The 21,855-nt window shown below is 48.0% G+C and overlaps 1 protein-coding gene across 1 annotated transcript in view; it reads right to left on the bottom strand.

The window, feature by feature from the left end:
• LOC144159571 (salivary peroxidase/catechol oxidase-like) overlaps positions 1 to 14,803 on the bottom strand; it is a 39,444-nt gene extending 24,641 nt beyond the window's left edge. Inside the window, exons 1-4 of the mRNA XM_077691145.1 lie at positions 14,666 to 14,803; positions 3,536 to 3,690; positions 2,266 to 2,407; positions 599 to 822 (exon numbers count right to left, since the gene is read on the bottom strand). Coding sequence (XP_077547271.1) covers positions 599 to 822; positions 2,266 to 2,407; positions 3,536 to 3,690; positions 14,666 to 14,673 — 529 coding nt within the window. The 5' untranslated portion in view covers positions 14,674 to 14,803. The remainder of the gene's footprint in view (positions 1 to 598; positions 823 to 2,265; positions 2,408 to 3,535; positions 3,691 to 14,665) is intronic.
• Between the last annotated feature and the right edge of the window lie 7,052 nt (positions 14,804 to 21,855).

Genomic DNA, 21,855 nt, shown 5'->3' on the forward strand with positions numbered 1-21,855 from the left:
GTCTTATTTATACAAGTTGTTAAAAACGCTATAATGCAAAAATACACAAGGATCGTCGCATGGTTGATGCACAAGTAGGACAAGCAATAACGAAATTATTTTGAAACGGACACAGGAATATTCGTGTCAGTAATCTTAATAGAAAATCCTATTTTGTATTAAATGGCTTATAACTTGCGTCGTGCGACAACGCGGGTATAAGCCTCAGTAAAACGAGTGTTTCTATCTGCTCAACAGAAACCGGTGCACGTTGGACTCTGTCTTAAGAGAGATAGTTCTGCTGAACAAGCTTTCTAACAACCCCAAGGCGACCACTCGTGGGGTCAATTTCGGGTCCAGACAAGGTCTATAACCGATGCGGGGCTAGTGGTTAAAAACAAGTGAGCTTCGCTACAATAATTACCCGTGCATGTCAACGGAGAAACGACCGGAATGCGGCGAAAATCAAGAACGACAACAAGCAAACAATAACGAATGCACCTTTATGTCGTTCTCCTTCCTGACAAGTAGGAGCAAACGACGGCAACAAGCTTGCCTGTGTCCTTTTTTGTACGCTGATTTCTAATTTGATGGAATCAAACGAGTGCGTTGGCCTCACCGTCCTGGTAGGCTGGGGTAAGCAACCTGGACATGCAGATGCCGGCCATTCCCCAGCGCGGGTTGGCCAGGTTGTTGCAGGCGCCGTTGGAACGGCGGTACGGCGAGCTCGGGTCACACCCGGCGCCCACGTCCACTGTGCACTCCCTCTGGGCCACGCCCAAGAGTGCGTCGCCTGGCACCAGGGTCTGCAAGGACTGCAGGCCGTTCAGACCACCCGGAATCCTGCGGGGAAGGAGCAATTGTCTATATGTGGTGTTCCCTGAAAAGTTTAGTTCTCATTGTCTTCACTTGGCAACAATGGAAACGGCCACGAACATGGCCGAATTGCGCGACGGATATGGCGCAGCTTGTGTCGCTACGCCCCACTCCAAAGACAAAAAAAAAAAAAAAAAAAAAACGCCGGCGTGCGTCGAACTGCTCCGTTTCAACCCGATTCTCAGCGGTGGTGTTTACAGAGATGTTATTAATCGCACTCTCATTGGATTCGAGGAATTACTTTGCGTACGGTGGGGCATAGTTTAGGACGTCCGACGCACATCATGTGCTTAGCGCAGACAAGTACCACCATCCCGTGGGGCCCAACGTAAGCAGTGACGTCCCACTCACACGGTTTCCTGCATGCGTGCCTCGCCAGTGAATACTACCTATAGAAGGTCACTTTTGATATTGATGCGTGCCTATATTTTGAAGATTTCGCCGAACAGATTGCACGCGCTGTTTGTAAACATAATCGGTTCAATTCAAGGGTGTTTTAATTGTTGCTTTGAGCCGTCTGGTCCAGGTTGCCCATATAAGTTACGCGTCAACAGAAGTGCTGTCAGTGGTGCGGCGTCCTCTGCGCCATTTCTTTAGCCAATTTTGTAAGCGAAGTTGACTGTGACGGCGATATAGGTAAAAAAGCGCAGGGTGATACGTAACAAATTGCGAGCAGGTTTATTCGTAACAAACTGTGAGTTAAACAACGCAAAGCCGATAATAAAAAATAATGGGATATTTATTGGTTGAACATTAAGAGTGCGTGAGCATCTCATCCACCTCCCTCACGAGCTTGAGGCCCAGCCAGATGGGAACTCTTTGCTCCAGCTTTGTAAATCCGCAACACAGCGTTTCTGGCACGCCCATCCCACATTCTGCCAACCATTCTTCGCATTGCAAAAGTATCAGCGGTGCCATTTAACGTTTTGAAAAAGCCAGAGAAAAAGCGCGAAGACACGAGGCAAAGAAAGGACAACACACTGGCTGGACTAGCAATTGAACGTATATTAGAAGAATGATACATTCTATATGATCAACCGACCACCACGCATGTGCAAAGCTTTTAGCAAAAACGCACGCCAGACTCAAAAACACATGTTTTTGAGTCTCGCTCCTTAAAAAAAAACGCTCCTTATGCTCAGACCCCTTTGATTTTTTTGTGCTAGCACGGAGAACGGAGAAGTAGACGGAATAAACACTATTTTCACTAAAAAATTATTGCTAGACCCATAACGTTTATTTCCAGACCCCTGCAAAGGGACGTCTTCTCAATCCGGAAGTATCTGGGCGGTCGATGACCGGCGGGCCTTTCGACCATTAGAAGAGAAATATTGTTATTTTTCGATTAACCGGCTCACTAATAAGTTGAAAGCTTCCCGCTAACCAGGGGTTAAGAGAGTTCGCCCTCACCGTGGTATGAGCAGCCTGGTGGTCTCCTCGAAGAGTCTGGCCGCACGTGCCTTCCGTCGCGACTTGGCCGTCGACGCCCTACTGACCATGTGCATCATGGAAGCCCTGGGGCAGCCTCCCTTGTGGCCCTTCAACGAGTTGCCTGCGTTCCCGTAGCAAGACGCCAGAAGGAGACTGGTGAGCGGTTGGCAGGTGGTTGAACACGGGTGTGGGCTAATGGGGTTGGCGAGGAACACTCGTTTCAGGACATTTGGTGAAGCAGCTTAGTCTCTTCACGCCGGCATTGCCTAACGGGCGGAACACTTGCTGGAAAGAGCGCTTGATGTGAATGGACAAGTAGAAAGTTGGGCTAAGGAGACTTTAAAGCGGCAACCACATGGAGCGCCTTGCTCGCGTCTGGAGGCAGTCGGCGTCTCCTGGCGGCTACGGGAAAAAACGTTGGAGAGCGCAATTTACCCCCCCCCCCTCCTCCGTCACACAGAATCTGCCAGATTGGTTTGTTAGCTAAAAATTAGCTAATTGGTCAAATTAGCTCTTTCTTTCTTGAATTTGGCCCTCTCCCACGTCCGTTTCACGCGAGCAAATTGCTCCATGTGGTTGCCGCTTTAGGAGCGAAGCCCCTAATGGGCTTGGGCTGTTGGCATCTCCTGTCCTCGTAATCGTCGTTCGTCTCATGTAGTCACGGTACTAAAACTCCGGGAAATTTGTTTGCGCCTCGCGCTAGAGAGCTTCGTGCTTCAAAGTCAAAAGACTTTTGCAGCAAAGCTGTATACCCCTCCCTCCCAATGGTTTTGTCTGCGTTGGCAAAAACGCCAAGATGCCAAGAATGCACTTATACACTGCATGCCTGCTTCGCCCCTGCCCATGTTTCACGTTAGTGGAGATGGGCCGGGAATTTTTTCACGTAGGTGCTCTTTTCAGACGAATGGACGGACGAACAAAGTTTTTGGTGGAGCTAGAATGAGATCTGTTCATTCTTGCGGCCGCAATTTTGTTGTGTGAGACCTTTCAGAGGGGAGATACCGGGCTGTTAAGGAAACTGTAGAGGTTGCCTCGCGCGCAGATTGTCTCAGCGAAAAATAATGAAGGTTTCGGCAGCCTAAACGAATTTTTCGAGGAAGTACTTTCCCGGTAGATACTGTAAGCCTCGAGGCAGTTCTACAAGTTTGAAGGATAGTCTTAAGCACCACACGAGGAGACGGGCAGTTTAGGTAGGACAAACAGGCCGAAAGCGGTGGCCCAGTTAGCCTGGACAGCCGCGTGCACGTACCCTTGGGGTGGTGTGGCACGGCCCTCTTTTGTTGTGCGTGGAGGTTCTTCATGGCCTTCTGCGCCATGTCCTTGAGCATGCGTGCGTCCGACGAGCGGCTGGTGTGCACCCACCGCACGACCACCACCTCCGCTATCAGCAGCAGCAGGAGCCACCTGTGACACAAAAAGGGGTGAGAGAGAAAGAGAGAGAAGGAACTTTATTTAAGCCCAAACTGGCATAAGGAAGAGGGCGAGAGTCACCTGGCCTTTCCCGTTAGATGGCGACCATGCATGAGCCCGTGGGCCTAGAACCACTAAATAAGCTACGCTTAAGAGTAACGCCACTGACGCACGGCAGCGGCCGTTTTGGTGCCTGACGCCAGGGCGGCCAGCTTTATGCGCCTTACTGCGGCTGACATTGACGGGCGGAATTGGTCCGGGTGCTGCCTTGCAACCAAGACAGCTGTGTTTACTTTTCGGTGACTTAGAGACAGCGCGCCGATGCGTTACGGTCAGGGTCGGTGACACTAGCGTAGCTTATTTAGTGGCTCTGTGTTACGTTAGAGCCACTAATTAAGCTAAGCTTTTTAAGTATGTATAGGTTAAGCTAGGCCACTGTGGTGTTTTCCCAGCGGGAAACGATGCAGGCGTTTTCCACCTTCCCGCCGGCTGAAACAGCCCGGTACAGAGCAGCACTTCATCGCTACTCTGACTGGGAGGCTTAAAAACTCACTCGGTCTCAACGCGTCATACAGCCGCACTGCGCTCCGACAATCACGACTTATCGAAGAGCGCGCGCGCGGTGACACAGAGGCACCAAAATGTCAGCGCCCGTGGGTCTTCCAGGATAAACAAATGTCACATGACGCGGTTCTACTAATGCCCTCTGTCAGCGGCATACAACAATGACAGAAAAGAGTGCCGAAACCTGATGAAGTGGTTCTACGTGGGCCCTAGCGGCATCTTCCGCCAGTTGGACGAGTAATTGCTGTGAGTCGGTGTGAGAGCTAAGCAAGGCGGCATCCCATTCCTCTTGAGTCCTGATGTTTAATGCTCGATTACGTGGGTGAGGTTTCTTTGGGCATCCCCATATGATGTGCGGTAGGGCGGCTTTTTCTGCACACCACTTGCATCTGTCGGAATATGTGTCTGGGAAATATCGGTTGTAGAGAACGGGGTAGGGGAAGCTGTTTGACTGCATTCGTCTCCACGCAACCGACTGTCATCTGTGGAGGGAAGAGTGACGTGCAGGGTACTTGAGGCGGCTCAGCCTGTAGTGGTGAGTAATCTCCCTGTATGTGACCAGGATGCCTCTGCTCCCCGTGAACGTTGGCCCGATGTCTCCGTTGAGGTCAGCTTGGTTGCCGAAATCTAGGGCTGCCTCGTTAGCCAGGTCATACCCCGGCAGACAAAGTTGCGGCACGCCTGCTTGCACGTCACAACACTTCGACTAATCAATCAGAGACCACCAACGAGACTAGTCAAAATTGTATGGGCACCAGCTCACAGCGGCATCCCCAGGAACGAGATCGCCAACCTCGTGGCTCGAGATTTGAACCGCCCAGCCAGCGCTGATGAAGCCGAAGCCGAGCCCGAGCGCATGCAACCTCTTGTCACCTTCCAGGAAATCACGCAGCACTATAGGCTGCCCCGTAAAACCTACTCTTCACCACACAAATCGCTACCGAGGGATCAGGAAAGATTATTGCGTGCCCTGCAGGTCAACACCTTCCCACATCCCACCAGACGTGACTCTTTGACCTGACACGCTTTTCTCCACTTTACCACTTCTTTGGAGAACCTGGGACTCTCAGACACATAGTAGGCGGCTGCGACAAGTCTACCCTAGGCCCCCCTAACATCCACCTTTCCACGGAGCTTTCCACGCCTCTATGAAGCATTTCCTTGATTTAATTAAAGTTCATTCTCTCTCTCACTCTTTCCGGCAGGGACGAGTGTGCTTGTGTCCATACAAGGCGAGCATGCCTGCACCTGTCGCCAATAAACGTTGAAAGGATTTTGGCCGTTGGCACGTTCGTACACCTCCGTGTCGCAGGACAAACGAGGCAGGCGCTTATTTTCCACCTCACGGGAAGTTGACGTAGCTGAAGCCGCCGCAAAGAAGACCATGGTACAGACCGCCAGGAAATGAAACAAGGGTTGTAACCGCGATTTTTTTACCAATCATTGGGAAAGGGCTCTTGTCTTCATTCGGAAAGGATAGCAGTCCAGCTCAAAGTACGTTATCCTGAGTACAGGTCGAACAATAATGCTAGTCGACAAATCACTGTGCATGGAAGTGGCGCATCAACTGCACTGTCCCCTCCAGAAACTGACGTTTCCGCTTGCTCTTATGTACAAAATTCATTTCAACGACGCCAACAGAAAATATAAAAACCTCGTGTCGGCGTTTATAAACTGGGTTTGTCTTCATTCGTGCTTGCCTGATTGCCTTAAACTCCCCATCACTTCAACACTAAATTCGTGTATAAGTGATATACTGCTGTCATTGATGAAGCCCCACTGCCATTTACACCAAAAATAGGTCATTTCCTTCCCAATGAAAGTGATATTGATCAATGCCATATTGATAAAAAGAATAAACAAAGCTCCAGTTTCTTTCGGACACACGAGCACGCATATTGGCAGAGAATAGTATTGAAGAAAGCTTGAATGAAGACCGAATAAATCAGCCCAAGCATTTTGACTTTTTCGCATTTCTCTTCCATCATAAGTGCTCCTCCCGGGTTAGCAAGCGAACCCGGAACCTGAAGAGCAGGAGCGCACGCTATCCTCCGTGCACAACGGGAAGATAAAAGCGTTTACCGGCGCCCCGACGACGAGCTACAGGGCTACGCCACCGCCAAGGCGACGTCGTGTACGGTAAACGTGAAGACACGTGATCGTTCGTCGTCGCATGCGCAATCGGGTCACCCTCCTCGCCGCGAGAACGGTTCTCCCGCCGTCGTCGTACGGTCCACCAGGTAGGTCGGCCGACGGTATAATTGCGCGCGTCTGGACAGCGCGCCGCTAAATTGACGGGTGTCTCGCGCCACCGCGTCTGATTTATGGGGAAGACCGCTCGTTTTCTGAGACAAGCAGCGGCGCCGCTTGTGCCGATGTCGGGACAATTACGCGCGGTTACGTCACGGGGACCATTTTCTCGGCCGACCTCGCGGAAAAGCCTCGCTCCTCCATGAAGACGACGGCTAAGAAAGGAAGCGGCATCTTTAGAGGGATGAGTTATGAGACGGCCGACCTGTTGCACATAGTGTACAATGCGCACGCGCTAAGCTATTTCACGTGCTGCTTCGATTACGGGGGGAGGAACCGTTTACACAGCGGCGAAACCCTTTCATCAAACCGCTGTGGATGGCTACAATCGTGAAAGCGGCGTAACGGAACGAAAAGAAAAAGAAAAACGTTAGAAGAGGTGGAGACAACGAATCAACTACACAGGCATGCTACTATGTCGAAAGAAGGAAGGAAGAATGCAAGGGAGAAATTTTCCGCGCACGTTATTACCCTTTTACGTTCGGGTGATAAACGACACACCGTTTTCTGGGAAAAATACCGGAACCCGTTCCAAAGAAGGATTCGGCGTGTCCGTTGCTGCGGGGAAGCTGAGATGAATAAATCGAAGAGAATAAAAAACAAAGACCCTAATACAAGGCCCGATTCGTTATAAATGACTGAACGCATGAGTGAAAGCGTTTCCACTGTGCTCCAGGAAAGGTCACTTTCCATGTTAGCACATGCCCGGGCATTTATGATGTCCGCCGGCAGTATCACACCCAATGACGTCCGTGTGGGTCAATAATGGCCTTAAACGCGACCTGTAATTATCATTACGCAGTTTGCGGTTCCAAATTTGAACAGTGCGGGGGTGAGAAGTTAGGCCTGCTCGGTCTACTATGATCTCGAAGGTGACGGCGTTCCTCCGCCGTCTATATCCGACGGGTCGGCTGTAGCGTTGGGCAACTGGCGATTTCGTTGCTCGCGGCCGCATTTTCTGGTGACCCGCCCCCTCCTCCGATTCCTCTTCCTCGTCTCCGCGTTCCCACTGTAATGACGGCCCCGAACACACATGTTCGATCGCGGAGGAGAAGCGGGGACGCTCGTTTCCTTCTTCGGCCCCAGCGTCGCCGACGGATACGACCGAACGCAGGCCTTCGCCTTGAACCTGTCGCTGTAAGGGTCGCGACGCGAACAAGTTCCGGTAGAACCCCTCCCACCCCCGGTGATGTAATTGGACGCAGTCGATGTAGCGGCCGTCCGGCTGAGTCGCGCATAGAGTTCGGCTGAGCATAGAAGAGGATGAACTCCTGAGGCAGACCACGGGCTAATTGGATTATCCACCAAGATGGAAACTGTGCTCAAGGCAGTCTTGAATCTCGGCAGGCGGTACAGTGAGTCTGCTGGATTCACGTCAAGTAGTTCCATATAGAGCACGAGGCTGAACTTTGATGCCTTTGAAGCGGTCTTGGGGTATAATTAGATTATCCACCACGATTACGGCAACAAGTTCTCCGTGCGTGGCCGCGAGCGGCTGCCTTACCCAAGTAAAGCAGGTTTGAAGGAGCACGAACAAATCTTGAGGAGGTTGCTGGAGTGAGTTCGGGAAGGAAGGAATTGGTTTGATTTGTGATGTCGTGGTTGGCCCGTTTTCTCGCGTCTTTGTGCTTGTCGGACCCTCGTACTGCCGCCCGGTTTGACGCCGTCTTGCTGCAGACACTGCAAGAGGTAGTCGACCTAGCGCGCGCGTGCCGCGTGCATCGCACTTCTTCAGAATCGTCTGAGACTCTCTTACGTGGCCTATTTAATGTGTTTAAACTTTAAATGAGTGTCTTTCTTGGTCCCTTCTCATTGTTCTGCTTTTATTTCGTGTTTTCTAAACGCAGTATTTAAATCAAATTGTTTTTCTCTTATAAGTTGACTTCACTGCAGTACACAAAAGTCTATTACAAAATGATCAAGCCACTGAAGTTTGTTGTTAAGCCCACCGATTCAAGACCAGTGGGATTACCTGTTATACACAAAGCCTTTTTAAAGTCGGCTTTACCGTTAAGCAGAAGTGCATTGCTAAGAAGTTTGTATTTACGGAGCACTTTGCGCACTTCTATATGCAAATATGAAGACCCGCGGGTATTTCCATTGATATAAGCGCAACGCAGTGGTATAAGCGCAAGGCATGTCTTACGGATATCAAAGGCACGTGGGTTACGAATTTCTAGGAAAGTAACATAATTTATGTATAACTACATCACTTAGGCCAGCACGTAAGCCTTAATAAGAAAAAAAAAAAAAATATATATATATATATATATATATATATATATATATATATATGTGTGTGTGTGTGTGTGTGTGTGTGTGTGTGTGTGTGTGTGTGTGTGTGTGTGTGTGTGTGTGTGTGTGTGTGTGTGTGTGCGCGCGTGTGTCTGTGTGTGTGTGTGTGTGTGTGTGTTAGTGAGCTTGCGTTCATACAACACTAAAAATAATTGTCACATATGTTTTGTTCACTCTGATAATATAAGTTCACTCAAGCCTTCAAATTCACCATATGAATGATATTTAATGAGAGGTGCTGATTCGCGTTGGCCGCAAGTGTACGTAAACAAAATTGCCAACATTTTAGGAACAAAGTTAAATGAGTGAGGGATAAAATGTTCACAAGTGCAGAGAGGTGAGACGTGTCATTAGAACGCCTGGTTCCGGCAGTACAAGTTCGAGTTCTTATGGCATCTCAGATAGGCAGGATGTCATAACAACTGCTACACGAAAATGTGTGCATTTTCCTTACAGTTACTTCGATCTCATCCTCCAGTGTAACCTCAGTGTCTTATGCGGACAATTTGGCTGTTCCGTCATTAGAGATTTCGGTGATGGAACGCAGCTTAAAAGAGAGGGAGAGCCGGAGGAATTTCTCCGGCGGAGGAGGAACTGTTCCGGTGGAGGAGGAAATGTGTTCTCAGAACACAGCGAAAAAAAAAACCCCATAAAGCGCAAAAATCCGGAAAAATATTTTGACATTGTTGAGTTGGTTTGTTAGTTCTGTTTTTTATAGGATGTGCGCACATTTTCAACCTTTCTTCCAAGCGTAACTGTTGAAAAGAAATTTGTCTTGTGAGAGACTCCGAACGGGAAAGAAATATAAAGGAATTTTTCCCATGGCCTGCACAAGATAGCAATGCGCGTTTCACCGGTCGTTTGGACACGGCTGTCATTTTCAGCGCTAGGAATCTGACCTTGAAGGTAGCAGTGGCCGAGCTCAATCGAAATCGAATTTTTAAACCAAGCAACGTCGCTTCATATTCGACTCCTTATCAAGTACCCCCAGTGCGTGAGACAAGATGGTATTCCGCAAGGACGTCCCCTCGCTCCTCCGACTTTTAAAATTGCTTTGAAATTACCAAAACGTCCACATCGCTTCTGCCAAAGGAAACAAGAACAATTTTACAGTTGCGGTGACGTTCGTTGTATACGTCGGCATTTCAGGTATGCGACTCGCTGCGACACCACCACACCACCTCCTAGCTGGACAGCACAGCACAAATTGAACAAAAAAGGCTCCTTCAGTGGATAAAGGATTCTGGAGGACGGCTTACAGCGCACAACCTGTTCTGAATTCGTCCTGCGGGGCTTTCACTGTGTTACGAATTTTTCCTTCACTTGCCGGATTAACGCGGCTGAGATGTGCTGGCGCTGCATTTGTATGCACGGCCGTGTTAGAGCAGGCCTAACGCATGCGTGCGTAGGCGGGGCGCCTGGAAAGCCATTGCATACTCCGCCGCTCTACGCAGTTCTGTTCTCTTTTCTCCTTGGCTTACTACAGAACTCCCCCCTTTTTTTGAAATCAGTTGGACAAATCGGCGCAGCTTTTATTTTGAACTTAGTAAGCAGTGCGTGACGGACTAGTTTTGAGAAGTTAGGCATGAGATGAAAACTGGACTGTGTAAACAGTGGTAGTCGGTGCGATGAAGAAAAGGCTACTGTCTGCCGCCTCGGTTCGCTCAATGCATAAAAACATTAAATTTCTTGCCTCCCTGTACCTTTTACACCCGTACAGGAGCAACAAATGTAACGTGTTACAGTCGCAGGAGTGGAGTACATGCAACTGCAAAGCGATAATATAATGACTCTATTTTAATGTGTAATTAACGGCCAGTCTAACTGCTACTGCTTCTGGGGATGTTTAAATGACCCAAACGGAGCTATTGTTACCTTCGCCACTGATACATCAAGGTGCAAATTGTTTTTGTCGTCTTCTGCCAAGAAATGTCTGCGTACGTCCGGAAACTAAAAACAACTTCCAATTGTCTTTTGATTTCTTTCGGTATAAAAAAAATCCGCGAATTTCCGCCGCGCGTTAAAGCTACTGAGATTTCGTACTCATGGCGGAAATATACGAAAAAAGATGAGAGAAACCAAAACGATACAACTTTAAGGCAGTAAGTTAATGAGTCTTACTTTTGGCACCCATCTGCTGCCGAATGAGCCTTAATTAATGAACTACATTGTTTTTAATGAACCGCCAACTCGCCCAACACTACAATTAGTTAAGCTTCATTTTTTAGTTCATCGGAATCTTCTCAGCGCTCGTCCAATTGTCTTTCCCTGTTCTTGTTTCTATTCGCGCTGTAGCTATTTTTTTTTTAAATGAACTTTGTTAATTAGTGGCGCTGAAGAATTAGTCGGTTTGCTGCTGGTTTCTATGTCACTATTGAAACGAACTGAGAGAGCACGCAAGCGCAATAACAAACATTCAAGTTCAAGCGACTAAATTGGCACACTGTGGTCACAAGGCGACACATTCATATATGTAGGGTGGATACACTGAGGATGAGGAAGTCAAACTGACAATATTTGGCGCATTGTTAAACATAACAGTCCGAAGGACAGGAAGAACCACAGAGGTGCGATCGCAAGTAAATGCTTCGCATTTATAAATCACTCAATTACAATGATTTCATGACTGTGAGGCTGAAGCTACACGTGAGTCAAAAGACAGTTTGGTTACGTGGTCTACAGACTTCTTTAGACAATGAATTCTTAACGTGCTTTGAAACTTATTGCTCCTCGGTCATTACTATAAATACAATCTCTGTGGTTGGGAGTCGAGTCTACAGCCTTTTCTAAGCTAGCGCAAAAATATCGGCCACCGATTGATGAACTTACTTTTAATCCTAAACGCAAGAACGTCATCTGCACGACTGCCAAACCCGTCAAGTTCTGCTTCGAAGCTTTCAGGGGACCGGTGCAAATTTAATAAACTAAACGCTATCCGCTAGTTAGATAAGACTGCGCGCAAAAACAAGCACCCAAGCTACAAATAAGAAAAAGAAGCCGAGATATGCATAAAGTTGCGCGTGTTTCCGACGAGCCAGAACCGTTCGCAGGAAGAAGGCACCGAAACGCCGGCGTCTGGAGTCAAAAGAATGTAGCCCGGTTGGAACGGGAGCCGCACAGTTCTCCGGCTTTAATGCGCCCTTTTGCAATCGCAATTATTGCCCCAGTGATATCCTGGACCGCCGAGCAATTTCGACACGCAACACCGGACTCTTCCTTTCCCAACACATCCCTCTCTCTTCCGATTCCTTGTTTTCGCTTAGCCGGCTCAACATTCCTGGCGTTGCTCCGGCCAGTGTAGCACACGTCCCGTATCTCCGTGCGCGCAAAGAATTAAAAACAAAAACCCGAGAAAAAGGGAATAAGCATGGCCAGTAGCCGGTAGATTAGTCTTCCTTGCTCGCGCGCACGTATTTTGCCGGGTATGATGGCGTAAGGGGAGGCAGGGAGATTTCCTTAATGGGAATCTTTTTTTATCATTTCCCCTCGCCTTCGATCCCGTGTGATGGCTGTTCACGGTGAATGGCGAATACTGCATGCGCCATTTAGCGCTCCTCTGTGCTTAAGAATAGCCCCGGCAGTGGTGGGAGGGGAGGGCGGGAGAACTGAATGTGGAATGTTATCAACCACCATACCGACCTGGAAAGGCAGACAGACACGAGAGGAAAATGAAAGAGAAACGGCGGGGAACGAGGGGGCTTTGCGGTATGCAGAATGGAGGTTTTATGACCATTATCTACCTCGGGCTCTCAACGGGCAAAGATTTATCGGGAGATTTAGGGGCGGAGGCGGGCAAGGAGCGACGCTGCCTTGCGGCGAAGCGCACTTACGTCGTGCGCAAGAAAACGAAAGTGGACGACCGCTGCGGGGCCCGTTCGCTGATGGCTATCGGCGCTTTGTGGGCAAGTGCAAACGTACGACGGGGACTAGACGTTTGAGTCTGACCCGGCCTTACGTATGTAAGCACGTGTGTTTCCTTGCGTTGGGTGGCTTTCCCCTATTATGTTAAGGAAATGTAGTGGCCGATTTAAGGGATCAACGAACGTTGCGCTGTTTGAGCTGTGTACGAAACACTGTTGCAGTGAAAGTTTTGGAAGGGGATCCAGAAGCCCAGTACTTGAGTGTTATTGACCTGATATGGCACTAAGGTGGGCTTGGTGTAGATTGCGGTTGAAGATACCGTGCGTATCGTTAGTGGAGTAGCTGAAAGAAAAGCCGATATTTTACATTCTTAATGAACCTCAAGCCACCTTAATATTAGTGCGTATGAAAAAAAATTCTGACCAAGTTAACAAAATGACACTGTTTGATCAACGCGAAGATTCCTAACGCTCAGTTTTCATTTTGTAAACGGGCGTTCTTTTTTTTTCTGTTCTTGTTGTTTATAAAATGATAAATCGAACTTCTGGTTGACTATAGTGCCAGTAATTTAAGTAATAGAATAATCAAGTGAACTTATTGACATAACGGACATTTTAAAGGGGGGTGGATTCTAATAAAACACTTATTCGCTACTGCCCTCTGCTTAATTAGCGCGAGAAATTCCAGGTAGATACTTCTCGTCGGTCAACTTATTCCACCTTATGAAAAATCAATGACATGAGAACTATTACCCCAAAAAGTATTACTAAAGATGTATAATACCAGCAAAAATCTCCCTATGGCCCATGCATCAATAGTGAGTTTTGATTTGCCCCGTGATTCGGGAATTACGAGTGATTACGTTTTAAGCTGCCATATTAGATGATGAATCATGATATTCAACGGATGGGACGAATCACTTAAAACATTTAAAGAATCGAAATGGCGGCTTTCTGTTGTTCAAGGAAGTGTAATTAGGCGTAGAAAAGTCTGCAAAAATTCAGTTGCATTTGGTAAATTTTTTTCGCCGGCAAACGTAGCACCGATACAAAGTTGCCAAGACAGGCGAGGAGGTGGGAATCTGGGTGTCACATTCCGAGGGGGTGTTTCGCAACTGGTGTATTCCCACAACTGTGAATTGGAATACGTTTGCCGCCGCACCCGTAGCGGTCATCCCTTCCCTGAGCGTAACATGTGGCTTGTGCCATGCAGGCACGATTGGTGTGCGTGATCGCAGTCACCGCAATACCCAGGGAGGCAGCGGATAGGGGTCGGTCCGGAACGCAAAACAACGCATTCGTTCTTTCCCGCTGTGAAATGATTGCCCAGCGAATTACTGCAAGTATCCTGCCCGCTAGGTACCTTATATGCCTTTAATCGAAGCGGAAGGAGATTAAAGAAGAAGGAAGAAAGTTGTCGGCAGGACTGCTCATTCAACCGGTGTCCATATTATCCCGATCCCTCAACGACCCTCTCTTGTGCTCGTAGGTCATTTCAGGAGAAGATAAGGTTCTCTGCATGGACATTTGTATCTGTCCTTGTCAAAAAAAGTTGCCGCCCAGGCATGGTACAGAACCAAGAAGACCGCTCGAAGTGGCTCAGCTACTTCCCAGTGAGTCTAACCCCCTGTTGCGGGAACGTGTGTACAGATACGGACAGTTAAAATTCCGAAACGTTGAATATCAGTCCAAGTATCCGTCTCCGAGAAATAGGTTTCCTGTCAATATTTTTTAAAGTCCCCAGCAAGCCGGCGCTGTGGCTACAGCAGCTCCAGCTGCAAGCCGGCCTCGATGGCCCGGAATCCGCTTGAGGACGTGACTTGTCCGCCTCCTTCGCCGTCGTTACAGATAAGAAAAAATTGGAAACGGAGCCACAGCCGAAGTGCAGAAGCAAGACGTGGCTTCCAGCGCAGCAGGGGTCCGATGCGCGTGCTTCTCACCTGTTCATGGCAGCGCGTGTAGTGGCGCGGACGCTGGAGCGTGCAGTCCCGGTGGAGCGGCGACTTGTGCGGAGGCCAGCGGCCAGACTGGAGCAGAGAGACCGGGGATGCTGCGGCGGCCGGGAGGAGTAGCACCCTTCCCAGCCATGACCCTGACCCTCGCTGGCGACCAGCCACTGTCAAGGCCCCGCCGCCGCCGCCCGGGGGCGCACCTCTCCCCTCCGTCCACGCGCCACGCACACCTGGACGCTGCGGACGTCATCGACCGCGGGATACCTGCCTCCTCGACGACGTCGACGTCGCGTACTCCTGTCGGAAACGCGGCCACGCCGGATCTCTTTCCTCCGTGGAGGAAGGGCCGACTTCTCCGCCACGGGAGAGGACCGCTGCGCCCTCGCTGAGAAGAGTTCCGGCCGGCCGTGGTCTGCTTGATGAACGGTGTACGCCTTGACTGCCGCCGCTCCTGTCAGGAAGTACGGGCGCCGTTTCGACGCCGGCATACCGCGGCAGCTTTATACGAGTCACGGCACTGCCGTTTTCGGTCGAGGTCCCGTGTAAGTGAAAGTTTGTCCGGTACGCCTTTAAATATTCGAACACTGAGCCCGCTTTATTCACTTCTTGTCAAGGGGACCAGGGCGACGCTCTTTAGAAATCTCGCTCTTTAGAAATCTCTATGTTCATTAGGGTAATCCAACGCAATATGACAGACTGCGTGCGTCTGCTGGGCATTTGACTTGCTCTTTCGGGGCAGAGATAATTTGGTGAATCATGTCCCCACGTGTGTCTTTTGCTTTCAAAAGCATGGTCTCAGAAACGGCGGTCGGGCTTGAATCTCCGAGTATAGTGGTTCGTTTTTCTTGTGTTTAACACTTTGGCTGCCGCGGCAAAGTTCTGGCCAGAGCAAAATACGGGGAAGCAGCCCCAGGAAAGCCTACTTTAGCTGTCAACAATGATATTCCGGCTGATTCTCAGATTTCCGCTTTTACATAATAAAAGGCGTCGGATAACGGTATTTCGCACCCATCTTGCATGGCATGGAGTCCGTAGCCTTTTCTTCCTCGACCACAATGTCTCGCTGTATTATCTGCAAAAGGTGTACGCAAAAACCGCGTTCGTGTAGTGAATGGTAGCGACGGGGTATGTGTTAAGTCACAATCCCGAAAGCTGCCGGAACTGCTTGCAGAGCCTCGATACTTTGTTATTCCTGCGTCTTCATACAGGATCAGTCGGCCTTGCGCAATGGGATCTTTCAGCAACGCACATTTCTTTGGAAGATGACACAAGCGACGAAATGCGATCAGGCAGGGACATTTTGTTTTTTTAATAAGCAGAATTCACTCGAAAGCTTCAGGTCTTGAAACTTTCCAATGCTCGCACGTCATGCACTGAACTGTCGCCGGGCGAAAATATTTCACGCCGTGATGATTCGGACAACGGCGTGTAAGGAACGTTAGAACGCGTCACCGCTATGCAGATTTTCCGCACCAGAAGTTTAGGTCCTCAGGCAGCAATTTTTGCGCGGGAAAGGGATGGGGCGGACCCCACGCTGTGATCTGCATCGTCGAGCGGGCCGGCTGCTTCATTGGCATGCTAGACAATGTTGGGAGGTCGCACCGCAAGTGCTCGCTGTGCAGCGGCAGATTCCACGACCTTGGCGGGACAGCCATGAGGACGCCGGCGGCGTGCGGTGCAACAATGCAGGAATAGAAAGTGTCCTTCTCTCTCCTTTAGACTACTCCGCCGGCCACGTGTACGGGCCTCGCACACGCGGTGTAGACAATTTTAAACCAGTAATCCGGACGCGGCTTGCCTTAGCGATAGAGGTAAATGCCGGAATTTTTAAGATAACCATGCACGCGAGCAAAAACTTTGTGTACGGGGGTTTTTTCTCTGTATTTTGTCCCCACAGAAATATGGCCGCTACAGGCGTGCATCGAATCCATGATTACGTGTCCAGATCGCAGAGCTCCAGATCTGAGCTCCAGATGTGCTGAAGCTTGAACCGGAAGAGGCGAGTGTAAACGACGTTCAGGCGTACTCGGTGTATTACAGCTTCGTCGTATTTGTTGAGACAAGGCGGCAGCCGGAAAGTACATACAGGGCAGACGGAGTAGAGCGGTGCATAGCGACGTGATAGCGAGTGGTGCATAGCGCAACGTAAGTACGTACATACATACATACATACATACATACATGGATGCATGCATGCATGCATACATATTTACATACATACATACATACATACATACATACATACATACATACATACATACATACATACATACATACATACATACACATACATGCATACGTGCATGCATGCATACGTACATACTATACATACATACATACATACATACATACGTACATACATACATACATACATACATACATACATACATACATACATACATACATACATACATACGTACGTACGTACATACATACATACATACATACATACATACATACATACATACATACATACATACATACATACATGCATACGTGCATGCATACGTGCATGCATACATACATACATACGTGCATGCATACGTGCATGCATACATACATACATACATACATACATACATACATACATACATACATACATACATACACACACACACCCTGGTCAGGCCTTGCTGCGCTGCCTGGGCCTATAGGCTGCGGGGCCTTATTCTAAACGGCAGGCTCCGGCTATCTAGCCACAATCAAAGACTGGTGTCTGTTGGTGCGGGACAGAAGATTCTTAAGCATGTTAACAGCCTTTACACTTCAACTACTCTAGTCCAACTGAGTTAAGCTGTTCTGATTTCGATAAACAGCCTCTTAGGAGCGAATTCGGGCACGCTTGGACGACAATGCACTTACGTTTTTAGCCAATTAAAGTACTTTATTACTGCGCAACTTTAAATGCTCTGCTCGTGGAAGGGTTAAGCCATTTTTAGCTATGCATGAGCTCGTTTGTGGCCTGAGTGTCCAACGAGACGAAAGATCCACCGAGACGGAAGGTACAATCTGTCACGTAATCAGCAAGATGAAAGATCCACCGAGGCCTTAGGTCTAATACAGCATGAATGTCCACCAAGACGAAAGACACACCGAGATAGACGGTCCAGTCGAGCCTGAATGTCAAACCAGATGAAACATCCACCGGGACGAAAGAGCCACTGTTGGACCATTCGTCTCGTTGGATCTCCCGGCTCGTTGAAGCATTTACGTGTTTGAAGTACCAGAACTTTCTTTCAGGAAAATGTGTCGAACTTCAAATGAATTGTCCTGGCTAAAGTTGTCTGTTTAAGGCTTTTTTTGGACTAACGGTACCTCTAACTTGGGATAATTGTAGGGAGAGTGATTTTTTTCGCTAGTTGCATCCATCTACCCTTCCTGTAGCTCCCCCTTTTTAGTTGATGTCTTAACAATCAGTGCGCTCAAGCTGTAAAAAATAAGACTAACAGGCCAGCCTGAACGAGAGATCCATGTACGGACAGGAATGTATTTCTGTAGCCGGCTGCCTTGAGAAAGCGACGATAAAACGAGCCGAAGATACCTCCACAGATGGTTCAAATTTTTCCCGCCCGTAAGAAATTCACAGTTAGTTCCCCTTAGCCAGGCGTCGGTCAAAACACAGGGTGCGATGACTACGATAAAATCCTCCTCGAAAACGTGTGTAACGGTGGCATATATAGGCGGGGTCCACAAGAAACTTGCACAGCAGGCTAACTCGTTAGCAGTCTGCTGTGCTTTTGGCTCTACGAGCCACACCCCCACGAAGGGAATGTCGAGTGGAAAAAACGTTGAGGAGGGTGGATTTTGTGACTTACAGAGTTGCTCACGTACGCATTTAGCAGGAGCCACGGGTACATCTCGTAATATAATAAAAGAACCCATGAAAAGGTATTTTGTTCAGTCGCTAAGACGAGCTACGCACGCATTTATAAAGATGCTTGCATAAAAGAAACTACATTTGGGCTACATTTAGGCAATATGGATGGCTGTACTGGATGTGGGGGAGTCGATTTAGACAGCCATGGTGTCCTTTACGTTCACCTAACGTAGTTTACGCCGAGTTTTTTAATGCTTAAGCACTCTCTGGCGACATCCCGTGAAATTGCGCCTGTCGCGTAATACCCATTGTCCCACTGCAGTTCTATTTTTGGGACCTTCATATTTTCATATAAGATAGTTTTTTTAATGCCCCAGGAAAAATTACCTCGGGCGATAACAAGAATCTAGTGTAGGCATTCCATAAATGACATAGAACCTTTATAATCTGATATCCGACTGCTTATATTGCTCCAAAATATTTTGTTTGTTTATTGTTCAAACGCAATACAGGAGGAGGTCCCGGAGTTCCAAGAACTGTCCGGGGGACCTCTCACGAAGAGATATCAAACACTGTTACGTTTGAAAGCAGCGACCATTATACATTACTGAATAAGAGAACCTGATTAGCACGAAAAAAAAATTCATAGACAAATTACTTTGGTCATTGTACACGAGTAATATCACATAATGAACAATACAATCATCAACATACCTAGAGCATAATTCAGAGGTTAACTGTCAACTCAAAGCTTACACAAAAAAATTCGTACAAACAAGCATAATGAAGCAATGACGAATCACTCAAGAACTTAAAAACATTGGACATTGGAGGAATCCTGTGAAGTTATCTATCCGTCTGTAATAAGAGTGTAATGAAATATTGCTTCACCCTTCTACTGAACTGTGCTGACGTGCGAGGGGATTTTAGATGGCTAGGGAGGCGGTTTCATAGTGAAATACTCATGAAGTAAGCCGTAAATTTACCATCAGTTATGCGTTTGCGTATATAGTAGTGCAGTCGACTGTAAAGGGGATATGTGCATAACGTTTTCTAGGGGTCCGTAGGGTATTACAAAGGTATTTATTAGAAGCCCCTAGGGACTTCATATTTTCGTAAAAGACCAGCGGTGTTCGGGGGGAGAATGTCTCCTAGGCAATGCATTCACGCATTCATGTATACTGAGGCCAATTTTAAAGGGGCACGGTGTCTAACAGAGTAGTTGGAAAGAATGCTTGAACAATTGAAAGAAAACAATTTAAAGAGAAAAGAATAATTCCCACGTGAGCGTTTTTGAAAATTTTCTTTCTTTTTTTTTGAGATTGCGTTTGGCGTGCTTCTACCCAGCCGAATGAAGAACGCATGAGTCGGAAATTTTATGCTCACGGCCATGCTACCCCTTACTGGGGCAAGTCTCATAAAAACAATGGATGCTGGAACACAAGTGTGGCCATCCGGTCAGCGAAAGCTCAATGGAGAATAAAGCGGGTGTAGTCGGCCGTCAGCCGTAAACAACTTCCCCCACCCCCTCTCTCAGTTTTCGGGAATAAGATGTAGCGCTGTTATACGACATCGTGAGAACATCCAAGTTCCCGCGCTGCGATACCTTCGCAGTGTTGCGCAAATAGCTCCAGAAAACTTTGTACCGGGGGATTCAGGCTGACAAACGCTGAAATGTACAAAAAAAAAATGGCCGCCGCGCATCAGCTTGCTTCGCTGAAACTGAGGCCGAAGGATGGTAGCGTAACTGCTGCCAAGGTCCCGTTACGCCCCTCCTCATCCCTCCCCCATTCCTCCTCTTACTCCTCCACCACTTCCCTTCCCTTCTGTCCTACTCGTGAGTGAAAAATCCCTGACGGTTCACCCCCTCTCCACCCTCCTATTTCCGGCTTCCTCCGCATGCCCCTCGTCCTCCTCATCATCCCCTTCCATCTCCGCAACCCCTGCCCTACCACATCTCATGCACTTGCTCTATCCTGGCACCACCCCTCTCTCTCGTTGTTTCGCATTACACCTACCTCTCCCTCCTGTTCCCCTCTCCTCCTCAACTACCCCGCTCCCATTCCCCCGATAGATAGATAGATAGATAGATAGATAGATAGATAGATAGATAGATAGATAGATAGATAGATAGATAGATAGATAGATAGATAGATAGATAGATAGATAGATAGATAGATAGATAGATAGACAGACAGACAGACAGATAGATAGATAGATAGATAGATAGATAGATAGATAGATAGATAGATAGATAGATAGATAGATAGATAGATAGATAGATAGATAGATAGATTGATGGATTGATGGATTGATTGATTGATTGATTGATTGATTGATTGATTGATTGATTGATTGATTGATTGATTGATTGATTGATTGATTGCTAGTGGTATCCCCTTTGAAACGGGGTGATGACGTGTCATCTTACGAAGAAAAAATTAATATATCTATGTTGTATACTCTTCGTTTAGCAGTAGCGCTGCTCATAGGGCAGGCACAAAACACTTATTTTTTTTTTCTTTTGCAGGTGGTAGCTGCCCTAGGCAATACTCCCCTCTCTGCTTTTCGTTCACCAGTATTCTAATCTTCTTTTCGTCGCTTCGACAGTCTTGAAGTGAACTCCCTCTGTGCTACCCTTAAATCCTAGGGCTTGTGTACGCCGAATATGTCCCTGATGTAGATTTGGACGGATACCCTCGCATTCTAACACTATGTGCCGCATAGTTTCCGTTTCTTCTCCGCAGACCACGAATACGCAATTATTTTCTGTATACTTCCCCGAAAGGCTCTTAGTTCTGTAGCAACCTGCTCTATTGCCTCAAAAAGCAAAGCACTGCCCTAGGCATTATCGGGGAAATTTTCCTTTCTGATGTCCAATTCCTCTGCCCTGTACATCTCGAACGACTTTCTAGCTTCCATTTTTTTCTCTCCGTTTATACGTTTCTACCTGCCGTGCTTCTTTTCTGGTTACCTTGACTGTCTTTGATTCTCCACTGTTCTTTCCGTATTTCGTCATTAGCCTTCTACTTTTCCTTAACCACTGCGTTTCCATGCTCAGTATTTCCAATTCCCCTCCCTCCCTGTACCCTTCCATCCTTCCCCATCCCCTAACCCTGACGTCCTCCTAGCACAAAGATCTCCCCCTCCCTCCCCCTTCATCCCTTATCCCTCTCTTTTTGCAGTGTGTCAGTAACCCGGAAGTGAACACACGTGGTCAGCAACATTTCTGGCTGCAACTGCAAGCTAGCATTTCTGACTATACGCTACGAGACAGAAACGGTGACCTTTAGTTAATCCCTCCTCACGTTTCAGACAACTTCGGCGCCACATTCGTTAATAAAATTCCACAAATAAAAGA

This window comes from Haemaphysalis longicornis, unplaced genomic scaffold (genome assembly GCF_048455015.1).
Source record: "Haemaphysalis longicornis isolate Haplotype H1 unplaced genomic scaffold, Haemaphysalis longicornis Haplotype H1 scaffold_10, whole genome shotgun sequence".
NCBI lineage: Eukaryota > Metazoa > Arthropoda > Arachnida > Ixodida > Ixodidae > Haemaphysalis > Haemaphysalis longicornis.